At 41.0% G+C, this 19,863-nt stretch overlaps 1 protein-coding gene across 4 annotated transcripts in view; it reads left to right on the plus strand.

The window, feature by feature from the left end:
- The window catches only part of crot (carnitine O-octanoyltransferase), a 64,763-nt gene that overhangs the window by 14,115 nt on the left and 30,785 nt on the right, over window positions 1-19,863 (plus strand). Inside the window, exons 2-7 of one of the 4 annotated variants that reach the window (XM_073054545.1) lie at window positions 1,612-1,668; window positions 3,605-3,743; window positions 7,049-7,173; window positions 14,613-14,794; window positions 15,492-15,616; window positions 18,217-18,325. In XM_073054545.1, the coding sequence (XP_072910646.1) occupies window positions 3,629-3,743; window positions 7,049-7,173; window positions 14,613-14,794; window positions 15,492-15,616; window positions 18,217-18,325 (656 nt within the window). In that variant the 5' untranslated portion in view covers window positions 1,612-1,668; window positions 3,605-3,628. Of the gene's footprint in view, window positions 1-1,611; window positions 1,669-3,604; window positions 3,744-6,060; window positions 6,225-7,048; window positions 7,174-14,612; window positions 14,795-15,491; window positions 15,617-18,216; window positions 18,326-19,863 lie in introns of those variants that run through there. The other 3 variants (XM_073054541.1, XM_073054543.1, XM_073054542.1) reach the window with 3 other exon arrangements.

Below are 19,863 nucleotides of genomic sequence, written 5' to 3' on the forward strand. Positions count from 1 at the left end.
CGCTGTGCAGGTTTGCTGCAAAATCCTGTGTGTGTGGCACAGGGTAGCGGTCCGATGTTGTAACCTCGTTCAGCCTGCAGTAGTTGCCGCATGGTCTCCAGCCTCCTGATGCTTTGGGCACCATGTGCAGGGGGGAGGCCCATGGGCTGTCGGACCGCCGTATGATCCCCAATTCCTCCATCCTCTTGAACTCCGCCTTCGAGCACGGGCGTGGAGGGGTGGTCCCTGTGTCGGGATGTGCTGCCGTACGCCATGTCTGGGCACGGCTGCCGTGAACTGCGGTGCCAGAACCGATGGGAAATCCGCAAGGACTCTGGTGAAGTTGTTGTCGGACAGGGTGATGGAGTCTAGGTGTGAGGCTGGCAACTGGGCTTCACCCAGGGAGAATGTTTGAAAGGTTTCAGCATGGACCACTCTCTTCTGTGGCAGATCGACCAGTAGGCTGTGAGCTCGCAAAAAATCCGCGCCCAGGAGCGGTTGGGCTACGGCAGCCAGTGTGAAGTCCCACTTGAACTGGCTGGAGCCGAACTGTAGCCGCACCGTACGGGTGCCGTAGGTCCTTACTGTGCTGCCGTTCACGGCCCTCAGGGTGGGACCCGGTGCCCTGTTGCGGGTGTCGTAACTCGTCAGAGGTAAGACGCTGATCTTGGCTCCGGTGTCGACCAAAACGGCGTCCCGACCGCTTGTCCCACACATACAGGAGGCTATCCCGATGGCCAGCCGCCGTAGCCATCAGCAGCGGCTGGCCTTGGCGTTTCCCGGGAACTTGCAGGGCGGGCTACAGCGGCGGGCTTCTGCGCCCCACCGCTGGTGGTAGAAGCACCATTGTTTGTCGGGCTCCTCACCCCTCCCTCTGGGGTTAGTGGGCTCTGCTGCCAGGCCTGGTCTGGTCTGCTGCTGGGAGTGTGGCCTGGTGATCTGTGCAACAGACGCTCCACTCTCCTTGGCTTTCCACAGCAAGTCCGCCCGGGCTGCCACCTTCCGGGGGTCGCTGAAATCCGCGTCAGACAGCAGCAGGCGTATGTCCTCGGGCAGCTGCTCCAGGAATGCCTGCTCAAACATGAGGCAGGGTGTGTGTCCTCCGGCCAGGGAGAGCATCTCATTCATCAAAGCCGATGGCGGTCAGTCTCCCAAACCATCCAGGTGCAGTAAGCGGGCAGCTTGCTCGCGCCTTGTGAGTCCGAAAGTCCTTATGAGCAGGGTTTTTTGGGACTGGCCTCAATGCCGGCGCGTGCCGATTTGTGAGCCGGTTCGAGTGCGCTGGGAAGTGGGTCGCCACATGTTTGCATTTATTTTTTTTAAATTCAAAGTATAGTTATTATCAAAGAATAGTATAAATTATACAACCTTGAGATTTGTTTGCTTACAGGTAGTCACAAAGCAAGAAACCCGAAAGAACCCAGTTTAAAAGAAATAAAGACCAACTCCCAATGCACACAGAGAAAGGAAAAAAAATACAAATCATGCAATCAGTAGAAGCGAATGACAATATTCCGAACCAAATTGAGCCCTTAGATCAAAATCCAGGGTAGGCCCAAAGCCTTGGTATTAGCAATATCTAATACAACATCTTGATTTCTATTAATTTGCAGACATTTTCTTTGCTTTCAGTTCTACAACAAGAAGGAATCTCTGGAGAATAGTGTGATTAAAGTGAAAAGTCACAAGGCACGTTCAGGTTTAGCATTTATTTTATGTTGCATGGGAATGCTAATCCATGTTTGTCAACATTCTAAAAAAAACGGGGCCAGAAGCATTAAATTCAATCAGTGAATAAAACATTTATCCAATTTTACTCTTCAATAATTGAGTCTGCCAAAATTTACTCCCAATATCCTTTCAACTTATTCTACCTTTCATTATGATCCTTCCCCTATCTAATAATTTTATTGCTTTTATCATCCTGCAAATGAGGAAATTCTGTTTGTGCATTTTCTCAACATAAGCTTGACTCCTATTTCTTTCAAGTTGGTACTAATGAAGAACACTTTTTAATTTGGCTGTGTCTTACACTTAACATCCGAGGTACTCCTAAGTTCTCCTTGTAAGACAGGTGCCATTTCTGAATTACTTATATTTTGGATTGTTTCAAAAGCTGAATTATTATTTCAACCTGCAATTTGTAGTACATTGAAATATTCACTGTTCTTTAAGTAGGAATAAATTGCTGCTTTGGGTAAACTAAGCATTATTTTCAGGGCTTGAGCAATATGTTATAAAATGTTTTTTCAGGCCCTAGGGAGAGTACAATCCAATGAGGCTTAATAAACTGGATCATGAAAATGTAATGTGTAGACCAATTTAAAAGTAAGCATAAATCTAATATCTTGTATTACTTTCCAATATAACTATTACATTTTTAAATTTCATATCAATTTATTCTTTCTGAAAACTGAAATTTGCTGTAGCATTGCAATTGGTATATACAGTGTTTTAAATAAAAATTACCCTGTGTATTGAGGCTAAATGTAGTATTCTCCCGTTTATAAAGTTGGAACTTGGTCCCTGACATTTTGTTTTAGTTCAAAAGTCCAGCTCTATTTGTACCAGGGATAATATTAAAGTTCAGCTGTTTAGTCTTATGAAACTGATCAAATCATTCACCAAACACATGCAACCAGATTAAATATTTGAGTTACATTTAATTCATAACTATGTTCTATTTGTTTTATCCAGCAGTCTTTTTCACAATAGCTAGAGTTTGAAGCTATGTAACCCAATATCAATTGCAGCCTTCCAATCACCAGAGAACTATAATTAAAAGCAATGAAATTAATATTAATTAGCATATAGAGATATTTAACAATTTATGATAAATGGAACATCCTATTAAACAATGAGATAATAATGGTTTTATCCCCCAGAATCATGTAGGTGTTAAGTCAGTGATGAGTTTTTGCACATAAATATGCATTGGTTTTATGGACGGAAATAAAAGGAATAGAGTGAACTAAACTGAATAATTCAAGAAGTAACTTACACTCTGCTATAGATTGAAGCTCATTTTCAAACTCTTTCTCACTGGTTATCATGTCAGCCTACAATTATGTTGCATATTTACTGTTGACAAGTATTCTTCAATGCTTCACAGGGAGCTTTCACTCACTTATCTGCCATAAAGCCACAGTTCTCTCATTTCTTAATGTTGTTTAATTACAAACCTCTGTTACTGTCTGTCTTGGAAATCTTTATCCATGTCTCAATCATCTTGAGATCACTTTCCCTAATCTTTTTAAGGCCTTACTTATCATCATCACCTTGTTATCACTGGCACCCTAATGTATTTGAATATCATCTGTGGCTTCAACCTGTTTTGTAATCTCACATCCAGCCATAAATTCCAGCTTACTTCTTAGTTCAGTCTTTTGCATTTGGATCTCTATTTTTCTTCCAGACCTTCTATTCTACCAATTAATGATTTTCAACTTCTCTTTAGACCTTTCTTTCAAACTTTTTATTTGCTTGCAACTTCACTGTCGGTTAACTTCCTTCATTTAATATAATGCATTACAGTATATGTGTTGCAGCATACTGTACTGTAAAGTCTGCATAAAGAAATGTCTATGCAATGAATAACTTTTCAATTCCTTTGTGTTCTTATTAGAAATCAGCTAAAACATTGGAAAAAATGGAACATCAGGTATTTGAATCTGATGAAGAGCGGACATTCCAGTACCAAGATTCTTTACCACCTTTACCTGTTCCACTTCTTGAGGAGTCCTTGGCAAAATATTTAGATGCAGGTACAATATTATTATCATAATATATGAAAAGTTTTGTTGAAGTCCATATTATAGTTGACTCCCACTGGGTGACATAAAAAGTGCAGTCATCTCAGAGTTGCACTCAAAAGACAAAATTCAAAAATAAAATTAAATGCTACCTGTCAAAAACTACAGGGGAATATCATTAATTTTGATGAAATCAAAATCTGGGTACTTGTTCCTTGCACTGAAGCCAACATCCTTGCCCTATCATGAGGAGGCATCTTGTTCCACAGATGTCAGTGATTACTAGATGAACCACTCTAATTGAATATTCTTTTATTTATGTGGTTTGGGCTGTTTAACAGTATTCACTATCTTGCTTGATGTTTTTCTCGATGAATTCAAATGGTGTATTGTAAAAGAAGTTATTACTCTTCACAGTTGACAGAACTGTTCATTACCTTTAAACTGGAGCTATCTCATTGGGACTTGAATCTATCTTGCAGGATTTTAAAGATCTGCCTCTCTCTTGTCTGACATTCTGCACCACAGGTTTAAAGGACACATTATTCTCCACAACTTCCACCATATTCAACGGGATCTGTACCTCCTTTCCTCTCCCCCCCAATCTCCACTCACCGCTTTCTGCAGGATTTACTCCATCTGGGGTTCCTTTGTCCATTCGTCACTCCCCACTATTCTCCTTCCTGGCACATATCCTTGCAAGCAACAGAAATGCTACACCTGCCTATTCACCTTCTTGTTTACCTCCATTCAGGGCTCCTAACAGTCACTCCAGATAAGACAACACTTCACCTGTGAATCTGTTGAGGTTGTCTATGGTATCTGGTGCTCTCATTGTGGCCAATTCTATATTGGTGAGATCTGAGATATACTTGGGGACCACTTTGTCGAGTACCTCTGCTTCATCTGCCAAAAGCAGAATTTCCTGATGGCCAACCTTTAAATCCTATCCCCATTCCGGTTCCAATATGTCGGTCCATGGCCTCCTCTTTTGTCATGATGAGGCCACCCTCAGGGTCTCAAATTCCTCATATTCTGCCCAGGTAGCCTCAAATCTGATGACATGAACATCAATTTCTCCTTCTGGTAGCCTTCTTTCTTCACCCTTCCCTCTTCTCTTTTCCCCATTCTCGTCTTTTCTGTCTTCTCCTCACCTGCATATCACCTCCCCTCCACGGGTGTACCACCTGCTTCCCTTTCCCTCAGGGACCATACTCCTCTCTTATCAGATTCCTTCTTCTCCAACCCTTTGCCTTCCCTCCTCCCCCGGCATTACCTATCATGTTCCAGCTATTTCTCCTTTGTTTTCCCCCTTCTTTTTATTGTGGAGTCCTCCCCTTTTTTCCCCAGTCCTGAAGAAGTGTCTGGGCCTGAAACGTCAACTGCTTAATGATTTCCATAGATGTTGCTGTACCTGTTGTGTTCCTCCAGGATTTGTGTATGTTGCACTTGAATTATTTATTTTTAAATGTCTTTTTTAAAGCAAATATTAATTAGAAATGTACTGAAAATTGATTCAAATTTAGGCCTTAAGCCAGAGGTATAGTAATGTTTCTTTTCAGTATAACTAAAAGAAGCCGCTAGGCAGTATTGTCACTAATATACATTCATTTACATATGATGCGACAGCTTCTTTAAGTTTTTCTAAATGTCTTTGACTTTGGATTTTTGGTTTTTGGCACCTGGCATTTGTAAGTAACACACTTTGGAGTGTGTTGCACGCTACTTAATTGTATAGACTGGCTGGACACACTGAGTTGGAAATTGTCACTACTTGTGGAACAATTAGTTCTATTCACTTATTCCATTTCTTAAAACTATTTTTGATTTGATTGTAGAACTTATGTGTGGCTGCCTTTAAGGTTTGACTCTTGTTTTAACATCTGTTTGCCTCAACTAGATATACTAGCAACCCTAAGAATTTTTATCCCACCTCCTTCATCTTCCATAATTCATATTGGGTCATAATTGATCTATAGTATCTTTGGTATAAAAAAGTTTCTTTAAGTACAAGCCTCTATTTACAATGGAAGTGGTCCCATTTTTATTAAATGATTATATATTCATATTATTAAATCAGTGAACATGCACTCAGTGGGCACTTTATTGGGTACACCTTTCTAGTACTGCGGAAGACCCTCCCCCCACCAGAACAGCCTGAGTTCTTTGTGTCAAGGATTCTACAAGGTGCTGGAAACATTTCATAGAGATTGTGGCTCGTGTTGACATGATAACATCATACATTTTCTGCAGATTTGTCAAGTTTGCATTCATGCTGTGAGTCTCCTGGTACACAACATCCCAAAGGTGCTCCATCAGACTGAGATCTGGTGACTGAACTGGTGAACTGGACTACACTGAACTCATCGGCATGTTTGTTGAACCAGATGGAGATTCTGTGTGACATAGCACGTTATCCGGCTGGAAGTAGCCATTAGAAGTTGTGTAGACCGTTGCAATAAAGCGATGTACATGGTCAGCAACAATATTCAGGTAGGCTATGGCATTTAAATTAGGCTCCATTGGTATTAAGGGGTCCAACGTGTGCCAAGAAAAAAAACCCCACACCATTATACCACCACCACCACCAGCCTGAACTGTTAACACAAGGCAGACTGGATCCATAGGTTCATGTTGTTTATGTCAAACTCTGACATTACCATCTGCGTGTTGTGGTCAAAATTAAGATTAGTCAGACCAAGTGATGTTTTCCCAATCTTCAGCTGTCTGGTTTTGAAAGTATATCCTCAGTTTCCTGTTCTTAGCTGACAGGAGTGGAACCTCGTGTGGACAGAATTCTGCAGCTGTAACCCATCCAATTCAAGGCTGGATGTGCTGTGCTTTTGGAGATGCTCCACTGCTTACCACTGTTGTAACGTGTGATTATTTGAGTTACTGTTGCATTCCTGTGAGCATGAACCAGTCTCACCATTCTCCTCTGACTCCTCATTGCCCACAGAACTGCTGTTCACTGGATGTTCCTTGCTTTCCACGTGATTCTCTAAACGCTAGAGACTATTGTACATGATCAACAGTTTCTGAGACATTCAAACTACCCCATCTGGCACCAATAATCATTCCATGGTCAAAATCACTTAGATTAGATTTCTTTCCCATTCTGATGTTTCGATTGAATATCAGATGAACCCCTTGATTAAATCTGCATGCTTTTATACATGGAGTTGCAGCACCTGAATGGCTGATTAGATACAGGTGTACCCAATAAAGTGGCCACTAAGTGTACGTTAAATCCTATACCATATAGGCTTATTTGTGTTGTTTATCTGCAATTATACAGTTGAATTTTTTTGTTTTAGTGAAGCCATTTTTGAATGAAGAAGAACTTCAAAGGAGTACAGAAATTGTTAATGCATTTGGACAAGGGATTGGTAAACAGTTACATCAAAAACTTCTGGAAAGGGCTAAAGTTAGGAGAAACTGGGTAAGCAGGAGCACAGATGTCCTTTGGTATTAATATAAGAATGAATTAATATTGCAGTGAGGATGGTTACTTAATATGTATTGTATGCAGATTTTTAATTACGTGTGATGATTTGCACCTATGAAGTTTTCTCTTCTACTCACACAGTTCTGCAAGAATCTTTTAAGTTAGCTGAAACAAAATCAAAAATACTGTAGATGCTGGAAATCAAAAGCTCAAAGTACATTTATTATCAAAGTATGCGTACTTTATACAACCTTGAGATTTGTCTCCTTACAGAATCCATTAAAAACAAAAGAAGACTATCAGACATCCAGTGTGCAGAGAGAGGGAAAAAACAAATCATCCTAACAACAAAAGCAAGCAAACAATAGACAATAGACAGTAGGTGCAAGAGTAGGCCATTCGGCCCTTCTAGCCAGCACCGCCAGTCACTGTGATCATGGCTGATCATACACAGTCAGTACCCTGTTCCTGCCCTCTCCCCATATCCCTTGACCCCACTATCTATAAGAGCTCTATCTAACTCTCTCTTGAATGCATTCAGAGACTTGGCCTCCACTGCCTTCTGGGGCACAGCATTCCACATATCACCACTCTCTGGGTGAAAAAGTTTTTCTGCATCTCTGTTCTAAATGGCCTATCCCTTATTCTTAAACTGTGGCCTCTAGTTCTGGACTCACCCATCAGCGGGAACATGCTTCCTGCCTCCAGCGTGTCCAATCCCTTAATAATCTTATATGTTTCAATCAGATCCCCTCTCATCCTTCTAAATTCCAGTGTATACAAGCCCAGTCGCTCCAATCTATCAACATATGACAGTCCCGCCATTCCAGGAATTAACCTTGTGAACCTACGCTGCACTCCCTCAATAGCAAGAATGTCCTTCATCAAATTTGGAGACCAAAACTGCACACAATACTCCAGGTGTGGTCTCACCAGGGCCCTGTACAGCTGCAGAAGGACCTCTTTACTCCTATACTCAATTCCTCTTGTTATAAAGGCCAGCATGCCATTAGCTTTCTTCACTGCCTGCTGTACCTGCATGCTTGCTTTCATTGACTGATGTACAAGAACACCTAGATCTCGTTGTACTTCCCTTTTTTCCTAATTTGACTCCATTTAGATAGTAATCTGCCTCCCTGTTCTTGCCACCAAAGTGGATAACCTCACATTTATCCTCATTAAACTGCATCTGCCATACATTTGCCCACTCACCCAACCTGTCCAAGTCACCCTGCAGTCTCATAACATCCTCCTGACATTTCACACTGCCACCCAGCTTTGTGTCACCAGCAAATTTGCTAATGTTACTTTTAATCCCTTCATCTAAATCATTAATGTATATTGTAAACAGCTGCAGTCCCAGCACCGAACCTTGCGGTACCCCACTGGTCACAGCCTGCCATTTCGAAAGGGACCCGTTAATCGCTACTCTTTGTTTCCTGTCAGCCAGCCAATTTTCAATCCATGTCAGTACTCTGCCCCCAATACCATGTGCCCTAATTTTACCCACTAATCTCCTATGTGGGACTTTATCAAAAGCTTTCTGGAAGTCCAGGTACACTATATCCACTGGCTCTCCCTTGTCCATTTTCATAGTTACATCCTCAAAAAACTCCAGATTATTCAAGCATGATTTTCCCTTCATAAATCCATGCTGATTCGGACTGATCCTTCTACTGCTATCCAAATGTGTCCTCTTTTATAATTGACTCCAGCATCTTTCCCACCACTGACGTCAGGCTAACCAGTCTATAATTCCCTGTTTTCTCTCTCCCTCCTTTCTTGAAAAGTGGGACAACATTAGCCACCCTCCAATCAGCAGGAACTGTTTATAGAACATTGGAAAATGATTACCAATGCGTCCACGATTTCTAAAGCCACCTCTTTAAGTACCCTGGGATGCAGACCATCAGGTCCCAGAGATTTATCAGCCTTCAGACTCAACAGTCTATCCAATACCGTTTCTTGCCTAATATAAATTTCCTTCAGTTCATCCTTTACCATAGTTCCTTTGGCCACTGTTACATCTGGGAGATTGTTTGTGTCTTCCCTAGTGAAGACAGATCCAAAGTACCTGTTCAACTCATCTGCCATTTCCTTGTTCCCCATAATAAATTCACCCGTTTCTGTCTTCAATGGCCCAATTTTGGTCTTAACTATTTTTTTGCTATTCACATACCTAAAGAAGCTTTTACTATCCTCCTTTATATTCTTGGTTAGTTTACCTTCGTACCTCATTTTTTCTTGGCATATTGCCTTTTTTGTTATCTTCTGTTGCTCTTTAAAATCTTCCCAGTCCTCCGGTTTCCCGCTCATCTTCGCTATGTTATACTTATTCTCTTTTATTTTTATACTGCCCTTTACTTCCCTCGTCAGCCACGGCCGCCCCCTTACTCCCTTTAGGATCTTTCTTCCTCTTTGGAATGAACCGATCCTGCACCTTCTGCATTATTCCCAGAAATACCTGCCATTTTTGTTCCACTGTCTTCCCTGCTAGGGTATTGTTCCATTGAACTTTGGCCAGCTCCTCCCTCATAGCTCCATACTTCCCTTTGTTCAACTGTAATACTGACACATCCGATTTTCCCTTCTCCTTCTCAAATTGTAGGTTAAAACATATCATATTATGGTCACTACCTCCTAATGGTTCCTTTACCTCAAGGTCCCTGATCAAATCTGGTTCACTGCACAACACTAAATCTAGAATAGCCTTCTCCCTGGTAGGCTCCAGTACAAGCTGTTCTAAGAATCCATCTCGGAGGCACTCCACAAACTTCCTTTCTTGGGGTCCAGTACCATTCTGATTCTCCCAGTCTACCTGCATGTTGAAATCCCCCATGACAACTGTATCATTACCTTTGCGACATGCCAATTTTAACTCTTCATTCAACTTACACCCTACATCCAGACTGCTGTTTGGGGGCCTGTAGATAACTCCCATTAGGGTCTTTCTACCCCTAGAATTTCTCAGCATTCAAAGTGAAGCTCACAGGCATTGCCACAGCTGATCCACCAGTTGCAGGCCACAGCCTCAGTCCAGCACAGAGACGACCAATCTCGGTCACAAAGCTGGGCATCACTGCAGCCAATTTAAAAGTCCGCTAGTTGCAGGCTACAGCTTCATACAGCACAGAGACGAGCAAACCCCACAGAGCATCAAGCTGACTGGAACGTCCTCACCTCTGACCCCAACACCCTAACCATTTCAATGTGTCCCGGTGCTTAAATCATCTAACCATTTGGTCGTTCTTTGCTCCCTACCACTTCGATACGCCCTCAAGCTTTGCCACCTCAATTCAGCCAGTACCCAACCTTTCCAATTCCCACTTGGCTCTTAAATTGATCAAATCTTGGATCTTTCCTCGACTTCACCTCGCCTTGGCTGGCTCCACTGAATCAAATTGACTCCAAGTTCTGCTCCAGCAACTCCAGCCCGGATATATTGTAACTGTGCTGCCTCTCCCTGGCCGACACTGCAAAATTGCCAGGTTCAATCGTCTAAACCACTCCGACTCCACCCCCGTTTTTAATCTCTTACTCTAGCTTCAGCAAATTCAGCATTAGCACAGGAACAATGGAAAAACTCTAAACAGGCCTTGAGTTTTTTGAAGTTGTTAATGCTAATTAGCAACTCCAGCATCCAATGCTTTCCTCTCTCCTTTTATTCTTGGTCATTTATTCACTAGTGTTTATATCATCCTCATTTAATTGGCTCCTTCATCCCATTCATTGTTTGATCTTTATTGCTCTTCATTCTTCCACAGAGCTTCTTTGTTCTCTCTTACCCCCACTCCCATCTTTTTTGTCTTCAAATTTGTTTTACTTTTAACTTTTCAAAGTTTTGATGAGAAGACTTCGAACAAAATCATTAACACTGTTTCTATCCTTACAGATGCTGCCTGACCAAGTACTTGCAACGTTTTGTTTTAAGCCACTTGCCTTATTTTTTATTAGCCTGCTAGATAATAAATAAAATCAGTATGAATGGGCCTCAGTACCCTATGCTTTTCTGCAAAGTGACAGGTTGACATAACGGACTCAATTCCATCTATGATGTCGACCTGTACCATTGCAGTTCTGTCCAGATTTTTCTTAATCTATGCCTTTCTTCATTTTTAACAAATTATCCCTTCTGTCGTGTATACCAGCTGTGACATAAGTTAGTGAAAGTGCAAGTTGATAGAGGCCTGTCCTGCTTTACCAACCAACTTCAAAATTTAAGAATTATGTTGTTCAAGGATTTGGCCACAAGGAGCTTCTATCACAGCAACTAATTTTTATTTCAGGTTTTTCTTTTATATAGCATCAGATACATTTTCTTTGGTGTTGTGGTATCGTAGAACACTACTCTTTTACTCTTACTCAGAAATAAGACCTTAGAAGAGAACCAAAGTCATCTGAATCAGAATTGGCTTTTTTGCCACTGTCTTTTATGACTTGAAATTCGTTTTTTTTTGTGGCAGCAGTATAGTGCAAATGCATAAATTACTATAAATTACAAAATAAATAGATGGGTACTTTATTGATCCCAAAGGAAATTACAGTGTCACAGTAGCATTACAATTGCACAGATATACAAATATTAGAAGAGAAGTAAGAAAAAATAAAATGTTACCTCAGAAATAAGATGTAATATTTGACTTGTAAATTTTGTACAAGATTTCCAAGTTCATACAGATAAGATGTTAGTGCAAGAATTACCGTATAATGGGTGCACATTCACACCATCCAGTTAAGAAATGATGGTGGTATTCCACAGGGTGATCATGTTAGCCAGGTGTGGATAACAGAGCTGAACAGAGCTTAAATGGAGCTCTGGTAAACAGAGGTTAGTAACAGTCTAACAGGAGTGAGGGTGGGGTCATCACTTCCCTAGCAATAGGTTACTCATTATAGAGCCTAATGGCCGAGGGTAAGAATGACCTCATATAGCACTTTTTGGAGCAGGGCTTTGTCTTAGTTTATTACTGGAAGTGCTCCTCTGTTCAGCCAAGGTGGCATGCAGAGGGTGAGAAACATCGTCCAGAATTGCCAGGGTTTTCCGCAGAATTCTTTGTTCTACCACAGCCTCCAGCGTGTCTAGTTTGACTCCTATAACAGAGCCAGTCTTTCTAATCAGTTTTTTGAGCCTGTTGGCATCACCTGTGTTGATGCCATTGACTCTGCACACCAAGTAGAAGAGTGTATTGGCAACAACAGACATGTGAAGGAGAGGCTTGCATATTCCAAAGGATCTCAGTCTCCTCAGGAAGTAGAGGCGACTCTGACCCAAGTTGTACACAGCCTCTGCGTTGGTGCTCCACTCTAGTCTATTGTCCCAGTACACCCCCGGGAACTTGTAGGTCCTCACCACATTCACGTCCTCACCATCAATAGTAATAGGGAGCAGTACAGGTTTGGTCTTTCTAAAATCCATCACCATCTCCTTTGTCTTACAGATGTTGAGCTGCAGATGATTCAGTTTGCACCATTTGACCAAGTCCTCCACCTGGACCCTGTATTCATCTTCCTGTCCTCCCCTTTTTGGTTGTCCACCCAACTATTGCTGGGCCATCAGAGACTTCTGCAGATAGCACGGTTTAATGTTGCTTTTAAAGTCCCAGGTATACAGGGTAAACAGGAAGGGAGCAAATGCCGTCCCCTGTGGCGCCCCAATGCTTTATAGCCATGTCTGTCATACAACTCTGAAGCTACCTGACTGGCATCCAGGAGACAATGGGAGTGCCAACCTATATTGAATAGAGCTTTTTCCCCAGCAGTGAGGGCTGTATGGTATTGAGGGCACTGGAGAAATCAAAAAGCATGATCCTCACAGTGCTGCCCTGCTTATTCAAATGGGAGGAGGTTCTGTTCAGCAGGTAGTGGACAGCATCATCAACTCCAATGTGCTCCTAGTAGGTAAACTGCAGGGGATTGGGGGTTGATCTGACCAGGGGTCAGAGGTGAGCTTGGAGCAGCCTCTGTAGGGTCTTCATGAAGTGTGAGGTCAGGGCACTGGGAAGATAGTCATTCAAGACTTTTGATTGGCCTTTCTTAAGCATTGGGACCACACATGATATTTTCCCACACAGCTGGGACCCTTTCCAGGCTGAGACTCAGATTGAAAATGTGCTGGAGAACTCGACACAGCTCCTCAACGCACTCCTTCAGGACCTTGGGGTTCACATCATCTGGTCCCAATGCTTTGTGTCTGAGATTCCCCAGAGCCATTCTCACCTGCCCAGTAGTGAAGGTGAGTCCATGATGACTGGAGGGTTGGTGGATGGTGGGGATTGGGGTAGGTGAAGATCAGGACAGTAGCAGTTGGTTTGTGGAGGTGTGTATGGTAGGTGCGGGGAAGTAGGGGGTGTAGTCAGAGGTAGTCCGTGTTCATTCATGTATTGAATTGGAGGAGTGAGGAGAGGAGGCATTGGTGCTGAGGGAGCATTGGGTGCCTTGGCACCTAGACTGGTGTGCTGAGGGGCATGTGAACAGGAGGGCAATTGTCAAACCTATTGAAGAAATGGTTTAACTCATTAGCCCATTCCCGGCTGCATTCCAAGGCTCTACAGCTAGGCCGATTGAAGCCAAAGATGTTCTTCATGTCTCTCTACCCCTCCCGTGTGCTACTCTGCCCAAGCTTGTGCTCCAGCTCTCTCCTGTATTTCTCTTTAGCCTTTAGCAATAGTGCAAAAAAAGGAATAGTGGTTGTGTTCATGGACCATTCAGAAAACATGATGACAGAGGGAAAGAAATTGTTCCTGACCACTGAGTGTGGGTTTCAGGCTTTTTTACCTCCTCCCTGACAGTAGTAACAAGAAGAAGACACGTCCAGGATGGTGAGGGTCCTTAGTGATAGACACCACCTTCTTGAGTCATCGCTTCTTGAAGTTTACTCAGTGGTATTCAACCCGGTGTATTGGAACCTCCATACCAGGCTGTAATACAAGTCTTCGATGAATACCAAATCTTCTCAGATTCCTAATGAAGTAGAGCCACTGGCATGCCTCCTTTGTGATTACATCATGATCCTTCAAGATATTGATGCCCAGGAACTTAAAGCTCCTCAAACATACTACCGCTATCCCCTCAATAAGGACTGTTGTGTGTTCCCCTGACTTGCCCTTCCAGAAGTCCACAATCATTTTTTTTTGGTCTTACTGCCATCGAGTGCAAAGTTGTTGTCAAGCCATCACAATTTGCCAGAGTCTGATACATTTTTTATTAATTATTCATATTTGTCATGTAATTTGAACAGTAAAACTGATTGTCTTGTAGAGTATATTGAACCTACATGTAAAATAAATCTCAATAGTGTGGTCTTCCTTCAGGTTCCTGTATGTTTTAGAAAAAGTCAACTGCAAACCGTAGTTGATTTTACCAGTCTGTGTGAGTGCATTACACTTCAGTAAATTTTAGTGAATGACCACTCATTTTCTATGTCTTTTGATCAGCTTGAAGAATGGTGGCTAATCACTGGCTATTTGGAGGTGCGAATGCCATCAATGTTGAACGTAAACTTTGGAGGTCCTGGTCCTTACCTAGAACACTTCTGGATACCGAAAGAAGGGACTCAGCTTGAACGCACTGCAATTTCCGTTTATTATACACTGCAGTTCTGGAATCTACTTAGGAAGTAAGATACACAGTAGAAAAATGTTAAACATGTATTATATTGAGGAGTTCAGGAGTGTCCTGTACAATCTTATTTTCTGTGGTGTGAATTAGGATAGTGGAAAGTTCAGCACAGTTTTAGGGTGGGTGAAAGAAAAATAAAGATAATTTTAAGGGTGTAAAATTATACATTTTGAAATGATATTCTATATAGAATATTTTGGAGTTTGGTCAGATTAAATTCAGATTTGCAAGTCCTGTTCTGGAGGTTATTGATTTTACTTTGTAGCTGATCACTTAGTACATATTGATTGACTTTATTAGATTTTGTTCATCTGGTTTATCTAATTTTGGCCATTGCTCCATATAATACTCTGGTCATTAGGTTTACAGAAATTATCAATGGATATTTTATGTTAAATATGTTTAAAAAAACACAATTCCCAAATAGCTTATTTTGTTACAAGAGATGTTATCTTTTATTGAATATATATCCTTGGCTGAAATATGATGAATAATATTACATATTTATAATATCAAATTGATGTATATGAAAATGATTGTGTTACATATGACTCTTATGAAATGCATGGTTGTGGGATGTTATTTTGCACTGGTAGTGCTGCTAACATGTTCCTCAAAGCAGGTTTTTTGTCACTGCAGTTGTTTGCGTACATTTTATATAAGATGATTATGCTTTATTCTTTCTTATCCCTAAGGGAGTGCCTGGCTGTGCATAAAGCTGGTGGTGTGCCACTAGATATGGACCAATTTCGTATGCTATACAATACCTGCAAAATTCCTGGAGTGACCAGAGATTCCCTTATCAGCTATTTTAAAACAGGTACTTACTATGTTCGAAAACAAATGCAAAAACAGATATTTGGGTCCTTACTAGTGTTATACAGAGTCTGATTTTCATGCGTGTGGCCTGCTGCCCAAAATCCTTGGCTGCCAGCACATGGATGCTCTGGTTCTGGTCACCAGCTTTTCTGCATTCTGGAGTCAGAAATTACATTCCAAGGGTTGGTGACATCTGGGCTTTGGATGCTTTCCCCTTAGAGCACACTGTACTTTTCCGCCATCTGTACCATAATGGACCAGGAAGAAGGGAAAGCAGAGGAATAGGGCTGCCTATTCAGAGAAGTTTAGAAAGTTCCATGACTGATCTTTTAAAAGCTCATTAAAAGTAGTTTAATTTAAAAGTGTTTTAATTTTTGAAAAGATTATACTTATATAATTTAATTAAAAATTATAACGTGGGCCTTCTCTATTAGAAGTCACCTCCAAGATAATTCAGCTCATTAAAGCAGCAACTGGTGTCATGATTTCAAGGAATTTTAGGTGGTATTGTACTGTAACGTGACAAACTGAGAACAGTAATTTGCGTACCATTCAGTGGCACACTCAAAAATGAATCTTTAGTAGTTGCTCAGGTACTCTTATAAAGTTGAAGTTCAAGTTCAGATTATTGTTATTCAACTGTACACAGATGTACCACCAAGCAAATAAACATTCTTCCGGGCGAAGGTGAACAACGCTGGTCTTTTAACCTGCACACATAACACATTAAGTAATGTTACCACAAATGTAATCAAATAATAAGGTTCATATACAACACAAATTAAAAAGTAAACAGTATAACGCTACTGTGCTTCATATGTGATGGGACCAGGGTGGTGGCAGGGAGTTTAGTAGGCTTACAGCCTGGGGGAAGAAGGGAAGAAGCTATTTCTCATCCTAACCATTCCTGTCCTAATGCTATGATTTGTCCTGCCTGATGGGAGGGGTCAAAGTGATTGTTGGATCATTGACAATGTTTATTACAAAAATATGCACATCCATTAATTCCATAACTTCCATCCAAGTTCAAAGTAAATTTATTGTCAAAGTTATGTTATCATATTCTTTCTTGAAATTGATTTTCTTGCAGGCATTTACTGAGAAAAAGAAATATAATAGAATTTTTGAGAAATTATACATAAACAGCCAAAGACTGTCAAACAACCAATGTGCGAAGAAAGACCAACTATGCAGATAAAAACAATGTAATACTGAGAACATGAGTTGTAAAGAATCCTTGAGACTGAGTCTAGTTTGTAGGATCAAATCAGAGTAGTGTTGATTGAAGTTATGCATGCCAATTCAGGAGCCTGATAATTGTAGGGTAATAATTATTTCTAAACCTGGTGATGTGGGGCTGAAAGCTTCTATATCTTCTGCCTAAAGATAGTTGCAAGAAGAAAGGATGGCCTGGAGAGTGGAGTTCTTTGATGATGGATGCTGCTTTCTTGTGGCAGCACTCCATGTAAAGGTACTTAATAGTGGGGAAAGCCTGGGCTATGTAGCAAAAGTAAATTCAATAAAGCAAGTAAAGGCTTACAGATTTTCTTGGAATTTTGCAAGGACTGTTACAAGTTCAGTCCATGAAGCTACAGAACTATATACAGACAAACTAGTTATGTCTCAGTAAAACTTAAGAAAGGGAAAATAATGGTGAAATTATGGTAGTTAGACCAGAATCCAGCTTGAAAACTTTAGCACTAGCTAAGGATGTAATAACATTTACTCTAGGTTCTAAGAAAAGGTTCTGTGGTTTATTAAATCTCATATACTTTTACTTCTCAGTAGTGTTAGAAACAGAAATGAAAGCAAATTCCTTAATAGTCTTATAAAAGGTTGTGGATCATTAGTTAAGATATATAAACATATTAAACAGGAGTGGAGAGGGGAATCATTAGGATTAAATGGATATTTTCAGAAAAATAAAGATTGATTAGTGGTTTGATGTACTACAAAATTCAATGATTAACATTCGCATTGCAGAAAAAAAGTATTTTTAGCAAAAATACTGATGCACCATCAGTAACTCTCGGAGACGGGAGGTGAACGATAGGCTTTTATTAGCAGCAAAAGGGACCATGACATCTCGGAGACTGAGGGAGGAGCAGTGCCCCAATCACCTTTATACAGGGGTCTGTGGGAGGAGCCACAGGAGCAGAATTAAATGGATATTTTCAGAAAAATAAAGATTGATTAGTGGTTTGATGTACTACAAAATTCAATGATTAACATTCGCATTGCAGAAAAAAAGTATTTTTAGCAAAAATACTGATGCACCATCAGTAACTCTCGGAGACGGGAGGTGAACAATAGGCTTTTATTAGCAGCAAAAGGGACCACGACATCTCGGAGACTGAGGGAGGAGCAGTGCCCCAATCGCCTTTATACAGGGGTCTGTGGGAGGAGCCACAGGAGCAGTCATCAGAGGGGCGTGTCCAGACAGGTATACATAGTTTACCACAAATACTGAAGAATCTATCAACTTCTAAGCTCTTTGCACACTTAGCTCTTGTGACTGTGGATTATGCTGTTATGAATACAGCACTGTTTATTTTGTTGGTACTTTTTAGTGCTTAAACTAGGTCTTTTATCTCCATGTAGAAGCTGAAGGTCCATGCCCCTCCCATTTAGTGGTCCTTTGTCACGGCCGAGCCTTTGTCTTTGATACCCTGTTTGACCATCAAATCCTTACACCGCCAGAGTTTCTCAGGTAGTTATTTGCTCTTTCTTATTAACCTATAGATGTTTAACCATTATATTATAGACTTTCCTTCAACCTTTGTAATGGAAAGAAAGTTAGTTATTTGAAAAATCCACTGTATTTCTTCTTGGTCTGTGGTATGGCATTTGGTACATGCTTAGTTTGATAACTACTTGTATGATTAATTCAATTGCAACCCACACAAAATGCTAATCACTCTTTGGAACACATATGAAGCCCGACTAAATTCATGGTCAAATATTAACTCATGTTTGTATAATTCAATGTTTGTAGTTAGTAGTTGATTATGAATTTAGGTGACAGAGTGCTGAGTACTCCATGTGGTAACTAGACTGTTTATTTGTATCATTTGCTTGTTTTTGTCTGTTCATATAGGCAGTAAGTAGAAGCTTTTGCTTCAAAGCTGTTAGGTAGTTTACAGCAGGATTGTTGTGTATTTACAGCTTCCAAATTTTTAAATGTAAAGAGCCAATGGATCCAATGATGATCATCTTTACGTGAATGAACAGAGTGAAATATTGTGCCCTCTGGTGCATATTATGTAATCTCCCTATCCTGATAACAGCTTTGCATTTGTGGTGCCACCATCACCAGCAATCAGTCTTCTTCTTGTCTAATAGGACACAGTTGAAAGTAGCTTATTGTAAACCAGTCATTTTTATCTTGCTGTTCTTCCTCCCATCACAAAGAAATGCTTTTACGCTCAGCATGTGCTGGTGATAGTGCAGGTAAAATGTGCTGCTCAGCATGGGAACTACATTTTTCCTGAAATTTAATGCCACAATATTGATCTGTCTTCTACAGTGCTTCACAATTTTTACTTCATGATTATTGCATTGATAGATTGTGTCACTTAAAGTGATTGATGGAGGGTCAGGTGGTATTGAGGAAGCAGGTAGGATGCAGAAGGATTTATTCAGATTAGGAGAATGGGCAATAAAGTGGCAAATGAAATACAATGTTGGAAAATGCTTGGTCATACACTTTGGTAGTAGAAATAAATGTGCAGACTAATTTCTAAATGGGGAGATTTCTAAATCTGAGATGCAGAGGGACTTGGGAGTGCTTGTGCAGAACACCCTGAGGTTAACTTGCAGGTTGAGTCGGTGGTGAGGAAGGCAAATCCATGTTAGCATTCATTTCAAGAGGTCTGGAATACAAAAGCAAGGATGTGATGCTGAGGCCTTATCAGGCACTGGTGAGGCCTCACCTTGAGTATTGTGAACAGTTTTGGGCCCTTCATCTTACAAAAGATGTGCTGGCATTGGAGAGGGTCCAGAGGAGGTTCACAAGTATGATTCAAGGAATGAAAGGGTTATCATACGAACGATTGATGGTTCTAGGCCTGTACTCACTGGAATTCAGAAGGATGGGGCAGGGGGATCTCATTGAAACCTTTTGAATGTTGAAAGGCCTAGACAGAGTAGATGTGGAAAGGATGTTTCACATGGTGGGAGAGTCTAGGACAAGAGGGTACAGCCTTAGGATAGAGAGGGCGCCCTTTCAAAACGGAGATGCAGAGAAAT

The sequence above is a fragment of the Hemitrygon akajei genome, chromosome 8 (assembly GCF_048418815.1).
Source record: "Hemitrygon akajei chromosome 8, sHemAka1.3, whole genome shotgun sequence".
Classification (NCBI taxonomy): Eukaryota; Metazoa; Chordata; class Chondrichthyes; order Myliobatiformes; family Dasyatidae; genus Hemitrygon; species Hemitrygon akajei.